Source organism: Accipiter gentilis, chromosome 2 (assembly GCF_929443795.1).
Source record: "Accipiter gentilis chromosome 2, bAccGen1.1, whole genome shotgun sequence".
NCBI classification, from domain to species: Eukaryota; Metazoa; Chordata; class Aves; order Accipitriformes; family Accipitridae; genus Astur; species Astur gentilis.
This window is the reverse complement of record NC_064881.1, coordinates 50607873-50626613: the sequence shown is the minus strand read 5'-3', so window position 1 is coordinate 50626613 and position 18741 is coordinate 50607873. Positions and strand designations below refer to the sequence as shown.

The following is an 18741-nucleotide window of genomic DNA, read 5'->3' as shown; positions in this document are numbered from 1 at the left end:
TGCAATAGAATCATGTTTCAGGCAAATGCTGAGCATCTTTATAAAGCATACTTTGACATTTACAAAACATTGGGAAATAATTAGAGGTTAGGTCTGCTTAAGCTGCCATTGACTGTGCCAGGCATATTTCAAATTAACCTTTTTCCTTTACACTTCATTGTAGTTACTTGTTCTATCCTGTTCAAATGTTCTCTGGCCAAAAAGTTACTTTTAACAGGTAATGTGGTGCTTCTACCACCTCTTTAAATTCTGATCCCTGGCTGAGGATCTGTAGATGGTGCCATGATAGTTAACTATCAAATGCTTTGTTGATTTTGGTGCAGATTACAGGTGCTGGTCACTGTCTGCCTTGTATCAGATACAAACAAGCCTTACTTGTTTATCCTGTTCCCCAGGAATTTCATCAACTTCTGTTCCTATCCAAATTATTTGAATTAAGAATTTCTTTGGTAAAAATGGATCAAATAATAAAACCTGCTCTAGTACCAGAACTACTGTTTAATCTGTTAGTAAATACTCTGCTCCTAAAAGAAGGAAAATTGTAATTGGAGTAAATGAGGCTCCCCCCACCTCCGCCCCCCAAGATTGTGCCTCAAGGCCAGCAGTTTATGCACTATCTAATCTGACCCCAAAGTCAGGAGATGCCTCAACTTTTAATAATAAAAGTTTCTAGAGATACGAAGTTGTGATAACAGTTTTGCAGATGTGTTCAGTATTTCACAAATACACTTCCCATACCTTGTTATTCTTTGTTCACATGTATTTTACAATACCATCAAAGTGCACGTTGCATAACATGGCATCAGATTGATTTTATATTTTTTAAGATAGTTGTATATCAGAAGAACACTGGGCACTTAGAGCAGTTGTAATTGTCCAGTTTACAAACACTTCAAATGGAGAATTCACTACAAAATAAATTTCTTGTGTTGTTCCTGTACCAGGCGATACAAGAATAATCTTAAATTAATGGTAAGCAATTAATGTATGTCTGAGGCCTTATATTTATTCTATTATAAACAACCTTTTAAGTGTTATAGAAACCAATCTTTTAAGTTCAGCAGAGCCATTACTGTAAAAATTTTATTTTTCATGATTAAGATGTAACATCTGCAGTTGCCATTCTTTTTTTGTTTAGTATGCAGGGTAAGGAGTAGAGATGACATAGGTCTGTAGGTGACCTAAAGAACCGCTCATCCTTTTTATTAAGGAGATGTACATAGGAGCTTCGTAGATCAGCAGGATCTTCTGTGGTGAGGTAGGTGAGGCACTGGAAAGGTGAGTATTACTTCAACCAGGAAGCTGGACTCTCATTTTTGAACCTGCTGCTGAACACCATAAAAGTTCATTACTGCCTTGAGGGTGTTATTTTTATCAGGAGGTCCTCCCTATTCTGTCTTCATGTTTCTTCCTTCTTCTGTCCACTCTGCCACTTACTGGATATTTTTCTGTGCCATTTCAGCACGTTACTATTAAAGATTCTTTGTCTCTTTTTCAAATGTGCCCATTTAGTTGTCAAACTTACCTGGGTACTAGCTAATAGTTGATAAATGGCTTTAAAGGAAGAGGGAGGAAAAAAAAGTTGAAGTTGGATTTTTAATATTGGTATTTTAACCAAATTATTTTTCCCTTCTTTAATCATTACAATGGAGGAGTTCCTCTTCCTTTCCTACCAGTGCTCTGCCCTCCCTCATTCTCCCCTCTTTACCCCCCTCTTGCCCAGGTATTGAAAATCAGTAAATGCTATGTAATAGTTTAGCATCAGGAGCTCAGAGCTGTTAGATTGGACCACAAATGATTAATACAGCTGTACTTTTTCAGCAATTTCATCAAAACACAACACTTGCATTTCTCCACCTTTTGAGAGTTTGGAGGAAGATGGTTTCTGTCTATCTCCCAGTCGTGTTGGTTTGGGTTTTTTTGTGGTGTTGTGTTCCCACTGCCTTCCCCCCTACAAGGTGTAGTCCAAGAAGAGCAGTGAGCAGACATACCAGCTTGCAGTTGCCAAAAATGGGAAGCCTCCTCCTCCCTACTACTGGCCATGTGCTTTTGCCGTTTACTTTGTGCTGGCTCCAGAGCTTTTTAGAGCTTTTCTGAGCCACTTCACCTCATTTAAATGGATGCACCCCCACCCTGCCACACACCCCCCCCCCGAACCCCAAAGAAACCAAACCCAAACTCCCACCAAAAACAGAAAAAAGAAGCCTGGACTGATTTCTTCTGTCTTAATAAGAAGCAGCAGGAGGCCGCAGAAGGGAAGCGAGGGCTGCATAGTCAGGAAGAGTGGATGAGGAAATGCTTGGCAGGGAGGAAAGGGGTAGCAAGCCTCCACAGCTTTGGCAGCAGCAAGGACAAATTGGTTATATTAAGTTGGTTCAACAGCCTGTGCTGACAACTTGCCTTTGAAAAATTAACTGAAACCTCTGTACAAATACATTTTTCAGAAATAATCATGTATCAATTTGTTAGCTTCTTACAGAGGCAGATTTGAGAAACCAGACTTAAATTCCTTTAATGATATTGAACATTAAACTATACATGAGAACTTGAACTGTGTGTAAGAAAATATTTGACATTTTTTAAAAAAACAAACCTCTGGAAATATTGCATGAGTGATGGGCCATCTTTTTTTTTTTTTAAACATGCTTATATGAATCCTTATAAGGATCAGAATATACAGTGTACATGTTGCTTGACTTCTGTTTGTTTTCTGGCTTGATGTCAGTCTTTTCTAAGCCTGGATATCATCATCTTGAACTGGCAACTATTGACTTGATAAATGTAGTCTATGAAACATAAGGCTTGAGAAAGCTCACAAAGATGGTATATCTGTGTTTTCATCTGAACTTTCTGGAAGCGCTAAGGGTCATATTGCAGCTTCAACAGTAGAAGGAAAAGATTCAGCTTTTATGGAAGTTCGTAACGTAAAAAAAAAAAAATCACATCAGTGGTTTACTCTCTTTGACAGCATCTCCTATTTGTGACTGTTTCAGGAGACCATGTGAGCTTGGCTGTTGTCTGCAGTCAATCCTCCTTGTGGTTTTTTTCAGCATCCATTGCGTTGGAGACTTTTAGAGAGTCTTTTAATGTCCATTCAGGCACCTCTTTTCCATACCTTTCTGAATTTGCTGCTACCATCTGCCTCCACAGTCTGCTGTACGCTACCTCCTGTTTAGAAAAGATCTTTTGACTGAAACTAGTTAGGGGATTAGTTTAGGGTTCAGTTTATCTGTCATCATGGAATTTGTAAATATCAATCAAGTTCTCTGCTGGAGTCTCAGCTTTTTTAAGTTCCCCTCACATGGCTGCTGTTCTGCCCCTTCAGCATTTTAGTTGCACTTTTCTGGACTTTCTGGATAGTACTCAAGATGTGGTGGAAATTCCGTTGACTTTTCTACTCTGCTGCACCTTGGGGTTCTCTGCTGGCAAGGGATTGTATGATGCTGAAGATACTAGACACCCACCCCTTGCCCTTAGTAAGCACTGACAGAACCTCTTCCAAGTTACAAAGATCCTAAAGACCCAATTTCAAGCTAATTTAACAGTGTAGTTAAATACTGTTTCCTTTGGTTGGAGTACTTAATATTTTATACCTTTGCACTTTTCCTCAAGCTAGCTACTGTACCACTTTGCATAAGGGTTTGAGTGACAGTAGGTGCCTCCGACCTGTGAAATAACTGCTGCATGGAAAAAATTGTTTGTAGTATGGCGGGGGTGTGACCACAAGTGAACAATAGTCTGGTTTTGTGCAGAAATGTATGTATTTTCATACATATTAAAGCACATGTACTCCATGTTGAAAGAGATTGTTTTTCTATTTTCTCTCTAGCTACTATGAAGTACATATTTTTAGAGAAGCTTAAACATACTAAGAGCAGATATTGCAAATATCTAAAAACTCTTTATTTCCTGACGCTCATGAGCAAAAGTGTTTTAATTACCGGATCCTCTTGTATGAGACTGTATTTTCAGGCCACGTAAAACTCGGGCTTTAAAAAAAATTGCATGGTTAAGTAGTCCCCCCCCTAATATTTCTGTATGTTTTAACAGGGATCAAAGGAAGATTGGATTGATAGCTCTGTGTGAATTGTTGGCTTGTGGAGGTGTCTTGTTTGTGTAACACCAACTTAATTTAGTACCACCTGCTGTTTCTGCAAATGGTCAGATTGTTGTGCACAAATTGCATATTTCATCACTATGGTGTGGTGGGGAATTGATTTATTGTTTCCAGAGAAATTATCTAACAGAATAAAAAGGCACAATAAAGTAACAGTTTCATCTTTATGAATCATCTTAATGCCGTGATCAAATATATTATTAAAAGGTGTAATGACTTCATGTGGAGGTAGTGAGACCTGCTTACTTGATTTCTTCAGGTTTGCCATAGTTTGACCGTGAAGATACTACACCAATCATCCCTTGTGTCCTTTGATACCCTCATGTGATGAGGGACAGCACAGACTGGTGGTTTTGGACCTATGTTTGTCATGTTTGTGCACATTAGCTAGCTGATGGGCTGTCAAACAATGTGTGAAGACAGAATTTTACTATTGAGCTTTATCAAAATGTGCAGCAATTGAATTACCTGATTATTTTTGACCCTATTCTGAGTTGTTCGAAATTAGATAACTGTCAGTAACTAATAAATACCTGGATTTGTTCGGGTGGGAAGAGATGGACTAGATGAAAGACAAACAATTGCTTTAATGGAACAGGCTGAAGCTTGGTGTGGCAAAGGTGGTGTTGTATTTACTGCCTGTGCATTGCAAAGCATGGTGTAGTTTTGACCCAGGATGCCCCCTGTCATGGGAGGATGGAGGGGAGGGGAGAACAGTGCCACACATACTGTGATCGAGAATTCTTGAGATGTTCCTGCATGATTTCTTCCACAATTTGAAGTGACAAAAACAATGAAGCTTAATTGTTGACAAAACTTGTCTTGCTGTAGGGGATTGAACCCAGCTCTTCCGGGTTCCAATTAATTTTTCTATCCTTTGAAGTATTAATTTTCTTTTTCAGAGAGCTTTGTTGAAGGAAGCCCTGAAGTAAACATATTTCAACTGGTTAATACCTAGTTTAGGAATGGCTTTTTTTCCCTGTTTAAAAACTTAAGGAACTAGCAACTCAGTTGGAAATCGAATGGTCTAATTGCACCTGTTACAGTCCTCAACTCAGAAGTCTTAACCTTTTTGATGGCTTCTGTCTCATGCAAAGCTAAATCTTTGGCTGATCCAACATACATATTGGAAATGATTATAGAAAAAAAAGCTAAAATAGTTTTTCTAAAATGAGGTGTTTGGTAAGCAGTTGTCTGTCTTCTGACCCCATTTACAGCACATTGAGGAAACCCCCATTCTGAAACCACTTTATATCCCAATTAAATTAAGTGACAGCTTTCCCTTAAAATTGGAAATTCTTTATTCCTCAGTACAATGCAAATATTGAACCTCAGGACCTGTAGTATATTAAACATGCTTCTTTAATTCATCTAAATTCAAGGAAGGTTCAGTAGGCCTGTGTTAGTACATTGGAGGTAAGAGACTGAAAAATGCCTTTGGTGTGGGCCGTGTTTTCTTGGATGATACCTGTCTTCAGAACTTTCCAGTGTTGACCGTTCTTTTCAAAGACATAAAGGAGCATTCACTGGAAACCCCCAGAAGAATCAGTAGCATAAACCTCATAGGTATTAAAAAGAACAAAGATAGTGAATGCCCCTCCTAGTAGATGTGCAATGCACAGTACAGAAGTCCGTAGTTTTGTGGGGAGGGTGTGGGGACAGGGACTATGTCCAAGGGAGAATTCCAGCTGCAGTGAGGCGGTGAGTGAAAGGGCAGAGGTCCTGGGTTTAGGTTCAGCCCTACAGAGCATGTTAGGAGGATCCACATAGGATGAAAACGCTGGTAAAGAACCCGTAAGTCTTATTCTGCCACAAAGCAATATGGAATCATTGGTATTGACTCTAGAAATCTGGAGCAGGCTCTGATGCACTGTTTTGAGTGGATTAAGTGTTTTAAATTGCCTTTTTAAGGCTATGTCAGGTTTTGGGTTTGGTTTTTTAAAAATAAAAATCTTAAAATGGGCCATATAGTGTGTATCTATTTGCTCCTAGGTTGACTTAACCGGAGTACTGAGAGTTATTAGTCATCATACTGGACGCTTGGACTTGTGCCTGTTTCATGATTGTGTCAGTACATGAATCCTGGAGGCCACCAACTGATTTCTTACCAGGCATTATTCCTTTGACTTGACTGTTAAATCAGATGCCACATTTGAGAAGGTATTGCTCCTCTTCTTTGACTGAATAAGCTCATTCTGCTTACTATTCTATTTTTGGGTGCAGTAGGTGAAGAGTTCAGGAGAAACAAATGCCTAGTTCAAGAATGATGGGGCTGGTTATCATGGTTTAACCACAGCCAGCAACTAAGCACCATACAGCCGCTCGCTCCCTCACCCCACCCCCAGTGGTATGGTGGAGAGAATCAGGAAAAAAAGTAAAACTCTTGTGTTGAGATAAAGACAGTTTAATAGGACAGAAAGGAAGAAAATAATAATGATAATAAAATGATAATAATAATAAAAGAATTGGAATATGCAAAACAAGTGATGCACAATGCAGTTGCTCACCAGTCACCGCCCAATGCCTGGTTAGTTCCTGAGCAGCGATCCCCCCTGGTTAACTCCCCCCATTTTATATATAAGACATGATGTCATGTGGTCTGGAATACCCCTTTTGGCCGCTTTGGGTCAGCTGCCCTGGCTGTGTCCCCCTCCCAACTTGTTGTGCCCCTCCAGCCTTCTTGCTGGAAAATCCCTGACTTGGTATAAGCACTGCTTAGCAACAAGTGAAAACATCAGTGTGTTATCAACATTATTCTGGTACTAAATCAAAAAAAGTAACACTATACCAGCTACTAGAAAGGAAGTTAACTCTATCCCAGCCAAAACCAGGACACTGGTGTTTAGGTCCTCAAACACAGTCTCGAGTTCTTGAGGAGCCAAGAGCTTTGCTTCCTAAGGGGATCCAAGGGAGTATCACAATTTACTCTGCTCTACAAGATCTTATGTGAGAATGCAAGGAGACAGACACATGGTATGTGCCCAGTTCCAACAACCGCAACTGTGAACATCACTGATTTTTTTGTGTGTGTGGAGATACACAGAAGCATAATCTTAAAAAGCTTGTACTTGTTATGGTCAGCCTACACTGAATTTCCATTCAATCACTTGAATAAGAATCTTCATTTCCAGCTACCAGAGGCTGTAGTTACTGGCTTTGGAAAACACTTGAGCCAGAATAGGTTTAAGTAAAACTTCTTTGCAGGTCATTGTATTTTGTAATAGGCCATTGTTGTGCAGTGCAACAACATGGCTGTTGTCATGCTCTGTTCCTTTTGAGCACTTAAGTGCTTTTTATCTGATGTGTGCTTCTGGTTAAAACTGTGTTAAGAGAGATTCAAAATTAAAAGCCTGTCCAGACGAATGTTTTGAAATACAGGACTGAGATGGTATCATTCAGCACCCTAAAACTAGGAAAGGCAGGTTTAAAATAAAATGGTAGCCAAACCCAAATATGTTGAGCTGTGATAGTGCATGGCCAGAATACCTTACTACTTCCCTTAGCTGCCTCTAGTTTCAAACACATCTAGTTTTTAATTTCTGAGAACTATGCTTGCATAATCTCTAATACTAATTAGTTTTTACTATTCTAGAAAGACGGTAAATGCTCACTGCTTCTATTTACATCTAAAGCTGTTTAGAAGAAAAGCTTGTGCTATGTAGAGCCTCCATAGAGCAGTATTTCAGTAAGTAGTATTAGAAAAGATTACTTGAGTTCATATGGCTTGCTTCACTCTTGTTTTGATGTTCATAGAAGGGCTGCTGCCAGCTGGTACTGCTACTTCAAAATAGATAGAATTTTATTTAAAAAAATATGGTATTCCTACTTGCTCATTTGTGTGGTGCCTTTTGTAAGAAAACTGCACCACTATAATTCTCTATAACTTGCTAGAGAAATTCAAAAGATCAGCAACAGAAGGTGTGAGGGGAGATTAGTGTTTACTTGGATTTCAGTGGTGCCAAGGGACTACAGTGAGGGTTCAGAGTGCTGTTAAGAAACTAGGCAAGTATCTATCTGGATACCTTGTTCTAATTAAAGCATATACAGAGACTGATTTTCTTGTATTCCCAACACAACTGATGTTTCCTCACTATTAAATTTTTTAATATTAAAAATAGAAATTGGTGCCAACTCCAAAGGGAATATCTGGTAGTGCAGATTATGTAACGTTACAACAAAATTGGGTTAAGCTGAGTGTTTAAGGTATGTCAGGACTTAATCCTGTGGGATTCTTAATGAGAAGGATGGGTACCATTTTGAATGTCGCAAGACGGACAGAGTACAAGACATCTTGGTAAATTTGAATTGCTGCTTGACAGTACAGATAGTTCAGCCGATTGTCAGTACCCTGAAACTTTATCTGTCTCTTCATCCCAAGGTACAGTGCTACCCAAGTGACAGGCTACCTCTTCTGTAGCACTTTGAAAAAGTGACTTACAAGTCCTTATGACAGCCTGCGTCAATAGCAGCTGTGCATGGAATATGCCCTTGTTTCAATTAGTTTAGGTGATACATATATTTATTTGATTTTTGCTGAGATGTGCTTGCCTTGTGTTTAACAGGCCCAAGGTTGTCATATTGCTTTGGTTCATCTGGGTTTCATAGTTCATGCTTTCTCTGAATTCCTCCTTCACGGTCCCTTGAATGTTCCATCTCCTAAAACATTGATATAATTGAAATAAGTTTTCCCATGTCGGCAACTTGTATTGCTAAACTTGTTTTGACTTTGTTCTGTATTATTTTTTCATGTTGTTTTTCTAGTGTATTTCTAAAATACTTAACTCTGCAAAGAAAGAAGAACTATGCATTCCTGCTTTTAACTGTATTGAGACAAAGAGTTATTAACTAGGCAATATTCTTCAGGGAAAAAAAGTGTTCAGAGGAATTGTCAGTACCAGGCTGTTCTTCCAATTCATATTGATATAGTGTGAAATAGAAATTTCAGTAAATTGAAATATGTAGTGTGTCCATTTGGACTAAAATAGATACTAAGAACTCAGTTTTTAAATTGTTTTAATGTGGCTGGCCAGGCTGCTTTATACTTTCATCTGAGGGCCTTGATAAATACTTTTCACTGCAAATAATATACTTAAAAAAAATATATATTTGGAGGAGCAGTGACCGGGAAGCAATCAGAGAAGAGGCAAGAGAAATAAATGCATTCTGGGATGTAGTCATAGCAAATATTACCAAGAAGAGTGAATATAGCTGAAAGGTGTCTAAGGTGGAACAACGGATTGCTGGTTTTTGCTTTTGAACATTAGTATTAGCTGGAAGAGAGAGAATACCCTTTCTCCTGTCTTTCTATGTTTGTCCCTAATTTGAAATCACAAACCTAATGGTCTTCTCAAAGTTTCATCCTTAAATCTGCATCCTTAAATGTGTAACGAGGTGTTAACATCAGGTGAATGCAAAAAACCCTTGTTGCACACTTAGCATGCTTGCTGCTTCTTTCCTGCGGCATGTGTGTGTTCTGGGGGTGCTGCTTTGGCCGCTTTGTTTTTTCCACTGTTCCATCCGGTTGCACTGTTGGTGCGACCATGCCACGTGACCATCAACGTGTAGTTGAATACACTATGACTGTTTTCTAAGAAGAAACGTGTCTTATCAGTGCTTCTAAGAAGGATTTTAGCGAGTCATGCACTTCATGTCCCAACAGCAAGTATTGGGACCAAATCTTATTTTAATATATCAGGAGATGGCATACCAGCGGTCAGCAATATGGTGTGCTGACTCTTAACACAGACTCCTGAAAATACAAGCTTTGTCATGGGGAACATAGTTAAAATTGAACTTAACATCCTTACTTTCTGTAAGGTTGAGATAGTCAAGTTAATACCTTAAAGGTGAGCTACGGCAGGATTTAATACAAGCTGTGAAAATGGATTGAGCTTGAAATTCATGATATGTTTACTGTCTGATGTGAGATGTATTATGGATAATTTTAAGGAATTTAGAGTGTGAAATAAATTCTTAATTTAGTCTTAATCAGCAAATCACAAAATTGCTGAGGTTGGAAGGAAACTGTGGAGATCGTTTGGTCCAACCCCCCTGCTCAGAGCAGGGTCAACTACAGGAGGTTGTTAAGGGCTGTGTCCAGTTGTGATTTGAGTATCTCCATGCATGGAGACTCTACAAGCTCTCTGGGCAACCTGTTGCAGTGTTCGCCCACCCATGTAGTGCAAAAGCTTTCTCTTACATCTAAATGGGAAGTCCTGTTTGTCACTGTACACCCTTTGCCTCATGTCCTCACTGGGCATCACTGGGAACAGTCTGGCCCTGTCTTTACTGGTATTTATACACACTGGTGAGGTCCCCCTGAGCCTTCTCTTCTCCAGGCCAAACCATCCCAGCTCTCTAAGCCTCTCCTTGTATGACAGATGCTCAAATCACTGAATTGTGTTTGTGGTCCTTCATTGGACTGTCTCCATTAGGTCCATGTCTCTCCTGCACTGGAGAGCCCAGCACTGGGCACAGCGCTCTCAATGCCCTGTCATCAGTGCTGAATCAAGGGAAGGATCATCTCCCTTGACCTGCTGGCAATGCTCTGCCTAACACAGCCCTTGAGGCTGGGCAGCCTCCTTCGCTGCGAGGCCATGTTGCTGCCTCGTGGTTGGTTTGCTGTCCACCAAGATCTCCAGGCCCTTCTCTGGAAAGCTGCTTTCCAGACAGTCTGGTAAGGCAGCACTATTTATTGAGAGCGCAAGTAACCTAAAGGCTTGTATTTCTTTTAATAACTTTAAAATATTAAAGTATTTTAAGTCTTGTAGAATTATTACACCAGGACCAGAAAAAGAAATGAACTCTGAATTTTTATTGTATTTTTTTATAGGTTCTTATATTTTTAAAAAAGATTTATAGATTCTTACAGATTTTTATAGGTTTGAATTGAGATGGACCAAGTTATTTTGCAGAAATGTGACCTGGAAGGGTCTTTAGCTCATAGATGTCGATGCTTTCAAGCCTGAGATGGGGATCAGAATATGGAGGTTGAGCAACATTATAAAATTTCATGGTATCTGCAAAGGACAAAATGAAGTCACAGTGTGAATAATTACAGCTTGGTTCCTTGTACCATGAACTTGTTAATACTGTATTGTTGGCCATCTGCCAATGCTAGTACGAGGGACAGTTTTGTTTATTTTTTTAATTATTTTTGAATGTATTATCAAACTGGTAATGTCGAAGACATTATTGGCATTGAAACAATTTCCCTTATGAGACTACTTTTCTATCAGTTTATTAATAAAATTTTAGTTAATTGCTGTAGATATTTTTAATGATTTTTGACTGTCTCATTACTTGAAATGATTTGGTTTCTAAGTACTCAGATCTGGTAGTGAAATGTGACTTTGAACTTTGATTGTGCTACTGGAAGTCATAATACTGACTTTGTTCCTGATATAGTTAGCAAATGTGTGGAATATGCAGTGCTCTTAAGATGTGTCAGCAGGAGTCACACTGAGCAGGAAATGAATTCTAGAAGGATACAATTAGTTATCATTTTGTGGTTTTTTAGAAAATAAAAACCACTTTTATTGCATTTTCCTAATGTAACTGGTACCTAAATAATGAAAATAGCAGGTATTCAAAACTGAATTGTATAAAAACAGAAAGGAGCACAAAAAAGGTAAACAGTGCTTTCTTGTAGTTGACTTGAGAAGCTATGAAGTGTAGTGTTGTTGGGTTTGTTTTGTTGTTGTGTTTTGGGTGGGTTTTTTTTAAAAAGCTTTATCTTCTAATCTCGTTTAACTGTCTCCCATACACTTTCGTAAACCTCAGGTACTCCACCATGGTAGAGCAAATCATCTGAACGATAACAGGCATCATAGTCTGGTAACAACTGCAGCATTTTAGCAGACCCACTAAATATCACTTGGGCAGGATTGGTTTGCTTCACTCCTCCCCTGAAGCTTGGAATAAGTCTTTACAGTACTGAGAAATATAGGTGTTTTTTCTACAAGGTGAGCATTGGGAGAACAATAGTCTTTGCCCTTGGAAGCTCAAAGGGATAGTTGGCACACAACTTCATATACAGACAAGTTTGACAACACTTGACTTTAGACCATTAGTCTGGATGTGCCCCAGCTCTTTTTTCACCACAATATCCAATAAAATACAGCAGAATTAAGTCTCCATACACAATGTAGAATCGTATAATGGTTCAGGTTGGGAGGGACCTTTAAAGGTCATCTGGTCCAAGCCCCCTGCCATGGGCAGGGACACCTTTCACTAGATCAGATTGCTCTGTCCTACCTTGAATGCTTCCAATGTTGGGGCATACACAGATGCAATCTGTTCCAGTGTCTTACCACCCTCATTGTACAAAATTTCTTACTTGCATCTAATCTAAACTTACCTTCCTTTCATTGACTGTAGCTTATTTCTGCTCCTTAATGACATACTACTTATCTATTTAATACCAAGAGGACTAAAGCTGCTCTTTTAAACTGAGATCTGTAATGGCAGGATTACAAACCAGTCTGGTTTGAGTTTAGAAGAGCCCAAATAAGCATCCTAGTCTTGTAATCTTAGCTTTCCTTGTATCATAAAACAACCAAGCAGATCTTGTAAAACAGTTGTTTAACTATCCTTGCATCAAGAGCAGCTATGTTTTACAAAGTTTTGGCCTGGGGCAGAATTTTACAGTCACATTACAAACTCAAACTCAGGGGCTGGTTTTAATGGAAATGTTAATAGGTCCATAACCAGAGGTATGGCATGTGTTTCTAGACCTTTAGCTATCAAATTTATTGCTCTTTTGGTACCTCATAAAGTAAGTATTGGGATTTTTTTTAAAGAAGTTGTAAGGAACCCAATGATGATCAAATTCTGAAGGAAAAATGCTTTCCTAATTTTGCATAGGAGGTTGTTTTACCTTTAAAAACCTTTGTGCCACAAAGAAAACTGACAGTACCCTGTACCCAGTATAGTCAGTCTGATGTTTGATTCCACATTTTCTCCTCAATGTGATGAATATTAAAAAAGTAATAGTGATTTGTCTGTCCATGGAAATTCTGCTGCCTAAGAGCACTTCTGTATGTAGAAACTGTTGTCTTTCATTGCTTTTCTGTTTGTGCTCCCAAGGGATGTAGCTTGTCCATGTTAAGTCTGTGGTCGGACATCTTCTAAATGCTTGTTTTGGTATTTTGCTGTAGCTTTTCTCCGTGTTCTTTTTCTGCCAAATAAAACCTGATGAATGTGTATGTTAAGGGAGTGCAAGTGCAATATGGTGAATTAATATTAATTTAATTAAAAGAAAGCAGGCTTTCTTTTAGTTCTCCTTTACTAAAATACCTACTCATCTTGCTTTAGTTTGTAGCAAATTTTCCTGCTGTTTGTGTACATAAGCTTGAAATAAAGCTTAGCATTTTTTACTAGTGACTTTGAGGTAGGGTGGGTTTTTCTGAAGGAGGCAGAACATAATAAAGAAGTTAAATGGCCCACATCTGAGCCTGAAAAGTGCCATTTCATTCCTAGCAGTTGCGCTATTGAAAGGCTTAATCTGCAAATTTGTCCTGATGAAACTCCCCACTCTGTGGACGTTTGGAATTTCACGATGGCTATTTTAACCTTACAGGAGAGGAGCCCTGCAGTTAGAGCATGTACAGTCGTGTGATCTTGGTATTTGTGTGCCACAGGGCAGTTTTTTGTACCTTCTTCAGCTTTCAAGTCGAGGTTTATACAAAAACAGCTCACAAGCTCCTTTGATGAGGATAAGTCAAGAGTAGTGTTGCTGAGAGGTTCCCAGCATTTTCAGATCTGTATCTGTTGGTGTAGGCTGGAAAGGAGGAAAGGTTTTAACGCAGGCATAAGGTTGGCTTAATACATTTGTAGTGATTGCCAGAAAAGAGTACAATAAAGCAAAGTACAAAAGCTATAATGGTTTTTTGAGTTTTCAGACAGAGGCAACAGGGATACGAAGCTAAGCTAGTGCTTGGCAGGTGGGGAAAGTCCCTCAAGGGTCAGGCACTGCGGGAATGTTTGGGAGAAGTGTCTCCTTGGCTTGCTCTTACCATCTTCCCTGAGGGCAGGACATTAGAGGCCTTTTGTCTGACCCAGTACTGCCAATTTTAGGTTCTTACAGTTCTGTTGGATGAATGCAATTCAACCATTTATTCAAGAGGTAAAGACATACTTCCCAGATGGGCTGTTTGTTTCTTCTTTATCTTGTGGGTCTGAATTAGGTAGACACTTAAGATCCTTCTGTTAAACTTAAAGTCTGGTTTTAGCCTCTAGTAAACGTTATCTACAGTCTGAAGATTTCAAGCCTTGATACTGCCGGTGCTAGATTCCTGTTAGCTGAGCTCATGGTGAGGTTTGACAGTATTGGTGAACTGGTGTAATGGCTAGCTGCTGCTGGAGGGGAGACAGTCTCCCCTCCTGCCCCTGACCACCAGCTGCTTCTGCTTCTCTTCCTCCGTGCTTGTTTAACACCTATGCCAACTTCAGGCAGCTGTGGTATAAAACTTGAGCCAACCCTGTGTTGTGGTTTAACCCCAGCCAGCAACTAAGCCCCACACACTTGGTGGGATGGGGGACAGAATCAGAGGAGTAAAAGTGAGAAAACTTGTGGGTTGAGATAAAGATAGTTTAATAGGTAAAGGAAAAGGCAAATCACCTTTTTTTTTTCGTGATAGTTTCCTGAGCCGGTTGTCAGGGAGGTCAGCAGAGAGCACCATGGCGGGTGGCTGGTTGGTAGCTGAAGCTCTCTTGAGGGGCAGCCAAGCATTACGGGAACTCAGCTGGAAGCGTGGGTCTCTCTTCTGCCTCGCAATGAAATAGACTAAGGCTCAGGCGTTCAGTAGCAGTACTGAAGCAGTTTCACTCTCCTCCAGCCCCCTTTCGCAGGCCAGCTTTACTACCAGAAAGGTATTCAGAGTACTATGCCAAAAAGATCAAGTTTATTTTGTTTTTAACATCTCCAGATTTCCAAAACTGCCTCCTCACTGGCTGCTCGCTGTGAGGAGGAGGAAGTACAGAAAGCTCAGTGCACTTGTCCAAGGCCTGGTGCAAAGCCCTGCAGTTCTTTGCACTTTCCACCCAGCAGACTGGAATGATGCTCGAGACTGTCAGGCAAGGGAGGAGGTATTGTTTGCTCTTTTTCCCTTGTACTGCATTGATTTCTCAGACACCATCTGCTTGTGGCTGACTAATTTGTAGCAGTAGCCAAGAGGCAATTTTTTTCTTTTTTCTTTGAGATGCAGACTCACACAATGGTCCATGCCTTTTGCCACCAGACTTGGAAATCCCTTGGAAACCAGGCTAGTCGATGATAAAACTCAGCCAGTGTACTTAGTGGTTGATGAGAGGAGGTACAGTGGTGGTCTTAATGGTTCCTCAGTGAATAATTAATTTAGCTCTGGATGATTTTGAGTCGCACTGGTTCCCCCAAATAGTATAAAACAAGTGAAGTGGCAATGTATTAGCCTTAAACAGGAGAGCCTGGTGTTGGTGTGCGGCTTCTTAGTGGAAAGCCTCCAGTTCCTTATGCTGATCTTTAGAGGCTTGTTGCAAGACCAGACTTGGCAGATTTTAGGGATGGGAACTCCAGTTAAAACTGGAAGGTGCTATTTGGTCTTGAAGTCTTTGGCAGGGGCCTGTGTTAAGCCATTGAGAAACTAAAGGAAGAAGTCTTCCTGAAGATACCACTTCTGTTAATGATTTTGTTGTCCAAATTCAGATTACTTGCTCCAAGGGGCTTGCGGTTTCTCTCGTAGTCTTCTGGGTAGGTTTTTTATGTTTGTAGATGTATAACTGTTTTAGGAGGGGACTCTGAAAAAGGCAACTACATGTCCTTTAAAAAATGAGTCTTTATGGATTTCCAATAAATGCTTTGTATGAATCGGTGTAAGAGTCAGGTATAACTAAAATAAATTTATTTTTTGTTTCCCTTTCCTAGAATATGACAGATACCTAGCATCTAGCAAAACCATGGCAGCAGCTTACCTTGATCCAAACTTGAATCATACACCAAGTTCAAGTGCAAAGACGCACCTCAGTACTGGGATGGAGCGTTCCCCAGGGGCCATGGAACGAGTCTTAAAGGTTTTTCACTACTTTGAAAATAGCAGTGAACCGACAACGTGGGCCAGCATTATCCGGCATGGAGATGCTACTGATGTCCGAGTAAGTCTGTCTTCAGGTTAAGTGTTAACTTCATGCCCAAAAAATGGGAGGTAAAAGTCTGGAAGCAAACAGAGAAGTTTTGCGGTTTATTGTAAAAGAATCTTTACCTGTTGTATATTGTAAGTAACCAGAAAAAGCTTTAGGTGCTACTAACTTTCCTTGAGAACAAAAAACCTGATGTACAACTGTGTATTATCTTAAAGAAATGACAACTCTTCCCATTTTTGTAGAACAGAAGCTTGAAATTTACAACAGTGGTTATCAGTCTAGCAACTGCTACTGATGTATGTCAGTTGACTTTTACCACTTTATACTCCCCAAAAGCCTGTGTGACACCTCATGGCAGGATGGCAGGGATGAGAGCTGACATGAAGGTGACATTAAATGACACTTTTCATGTTAAAAAAACCCAAACATTCTTTTACATGTTTAAATGTAAGATGTGTGTATTTACATGTTTAAAATTTTTAAATGTAATGTGTACATGACTTAAAAAGAACAAAAAGTCTTGTTTGGAAACTCATTCCCCCACAGTGTGGGGAAATTGAGCCTAAAGAGTCCTTTCTCCCCTCAGTAAGTCCCTTTTGTTCCCCCCACCCCAGTCACCTGCTGCTTGTATTTGTACAATGTTGTCCCTCAGGCTACACCAAAAACCCAAAGGCTGGGATTTTTTTAAGAATAACTCTTAAGTATCTGTAATCTTGGAGGTATGGGGAAATGTTACGTACGCATGAAAAAACAGTGTTTATTCTGAAGCATGCGTTCTGTCTAATGCTGAGACCTTTACTTACCATTTACTACACTTTTTCAGTTTTTGCGGTGTTGTGGTATTTACACTGAAATGAAGCTCAATTTAACATGTCAAACGCTTTTAAAACTTCGTGGTTTGCTGCTTTTTTAATTATTCTCCAAGAGCAGAGTCTTGCATGCTGGTAGGTGGTATGTGGGGTTGTTTTCTTCTGTGAGGTTCTTACTGTAGAAACAGGTTCCCATCTGCTCATTCCTTCCAAAATTTGTATTCTCTGCACAGTACTTCAAATTCCACTACAAAGACTCAGTTCCAATCTGCAGAGAGCTGTCAGAGTTAAGGAGACCTGTTGTCTCCTTCTGCGTGCTATTGTTTCCTTTTTGCAAGAGAAAACCAAGTAAAAAAGACTAAAGAGTTTTGAATGTTTTCTTTTTCTTTCCTACTGTTTATTTTCTGGCATGGCTGCATTTGAAAAGACTTAACAGGATTCCTAAGTGGAATAGATCTTGTGACAGTGATCACGGACCTGTGAAATTCAAGGATTTTCATTGATGATGATCAGAAAATCTGTCTTGTCAATTTAATAAACTCATCTCTGTGTTTAGGGTTAACTTGGGGAGCAGACGGATTAGAGGTACAAGGGGAATAATTATCCTCAATAGCATACTCTTATTTTACATGGAATAGGGTTTTTTGGGTGCCACTTGAAACGTCTTTGCTCCCTGGCTTCATTATAGTGGCTTGATATATCTAATGTGATTGATTTGTTTCATAAAGTGTATTACTTGGTACAAGGGAAGAAAAACTGTCTCGGTAGGTTTTTAACCTTGTGAGCCTCTACTGTGGGCAAAGCCTAGGGTTCTTTATATGGTACTTGAAATAGAGGTTATCTTTCTGAAGAATTATGTAGGAACTTGCAAAACAAAAGCAGAGATTACATCTCTGGTTTCTCCAGCTCAGAAATACCTGTGGTTACAGGCTTTAAGGATCCAAAACTTACACTCCTTGTAAGAAATGCAGTGATGAGTTCAATTTGCAGAGTTACATATCCTTGTTTTAAGCAAAAATGTGTCATATTTTTTATAAAAGCAGGATCAAAAGAACAGGCTAGTAGCAGTTACTTCAGGCATGCCTTACTTTTAGTTTTATATGCACATTTAATGGACAGTTGTTTCTAAAAGTAACGGGATTTTTGTATTGTTTTCCTTTCCTGAAATAGAAGAACATGATGGGTTGCTGTTAAACTTTATTTTTTTAACAAATCTGATTCTTTTTTTATTTTGTTAATCTGGGACAATGACTGTTGAATGTGCAGGTACTCCGTAGTAAAGATCTAGCACTGATATATTACCATGTCCTGACATTTATTTTAGAAACAGTAAACCGTTGTTGGAGTACAAGCTTACATTCCATTGGAATGACTGCTGTTCGACCAAGCCGAATAATTTAAGATTAAAATAGTCTTTAAGGTTTTTATGCCTTAGTTTTACCACCCCACCCCCCCCCCCCCCCCCCCCCATTTTGTGGAGTAGACAGTCTGCAATAGAGCTTCCATTTCTTCTGAATTACAAACTTGAGAAGGAGGCTGGTGCTGGGTTTGGCCTTTGGCTTGTTTCCAAGGAGCTCTGTAAGAATATGCAGAGGTGAATGTCTTTGAGACGGCTCTGCAATTAAAAAAGGAAAGGAAAAAAAGGTTTTTCAGGACTACTCCCTAGTTAGCACAGATTCCGGGATGATAGCAGAGGAA

The 18741-nt window shown here is 39.5% G+C and overlaps 1 protein-coding gene across 15 annotated transcripts in view; it reads left to right on the top strand.

The window, feature by feature from the left end:
* The window catches only part of PTK2 (protein tyrosine kinase 2), a 227179-nt gene that overhangs the window by 76322 nt on the left and 132116 nt on the right, over window positions 1–18741 (top strand). For 14 of the 15 annotated variants that reach the window (XM_049819633.1, XM_049819634.1, XM_049819541.1 and 11 more), the window contains one exon: window positions 16020–16246. The exons of the other annotated variant lie outside the window; for it this stretch is intronic. In XM_049819633.1, coding sequence (XP_049675590.1) covers window positions 16052–16246 — 195 coding nt within the window. In that variant the 5' untranslated portion in view covers window positions 16020–16051. The remainder of the gene's footprint in view (window positions 1–16019; window positions 16247–18741) is intronic. 15 annotated transcript variants of the gene reach the window in all.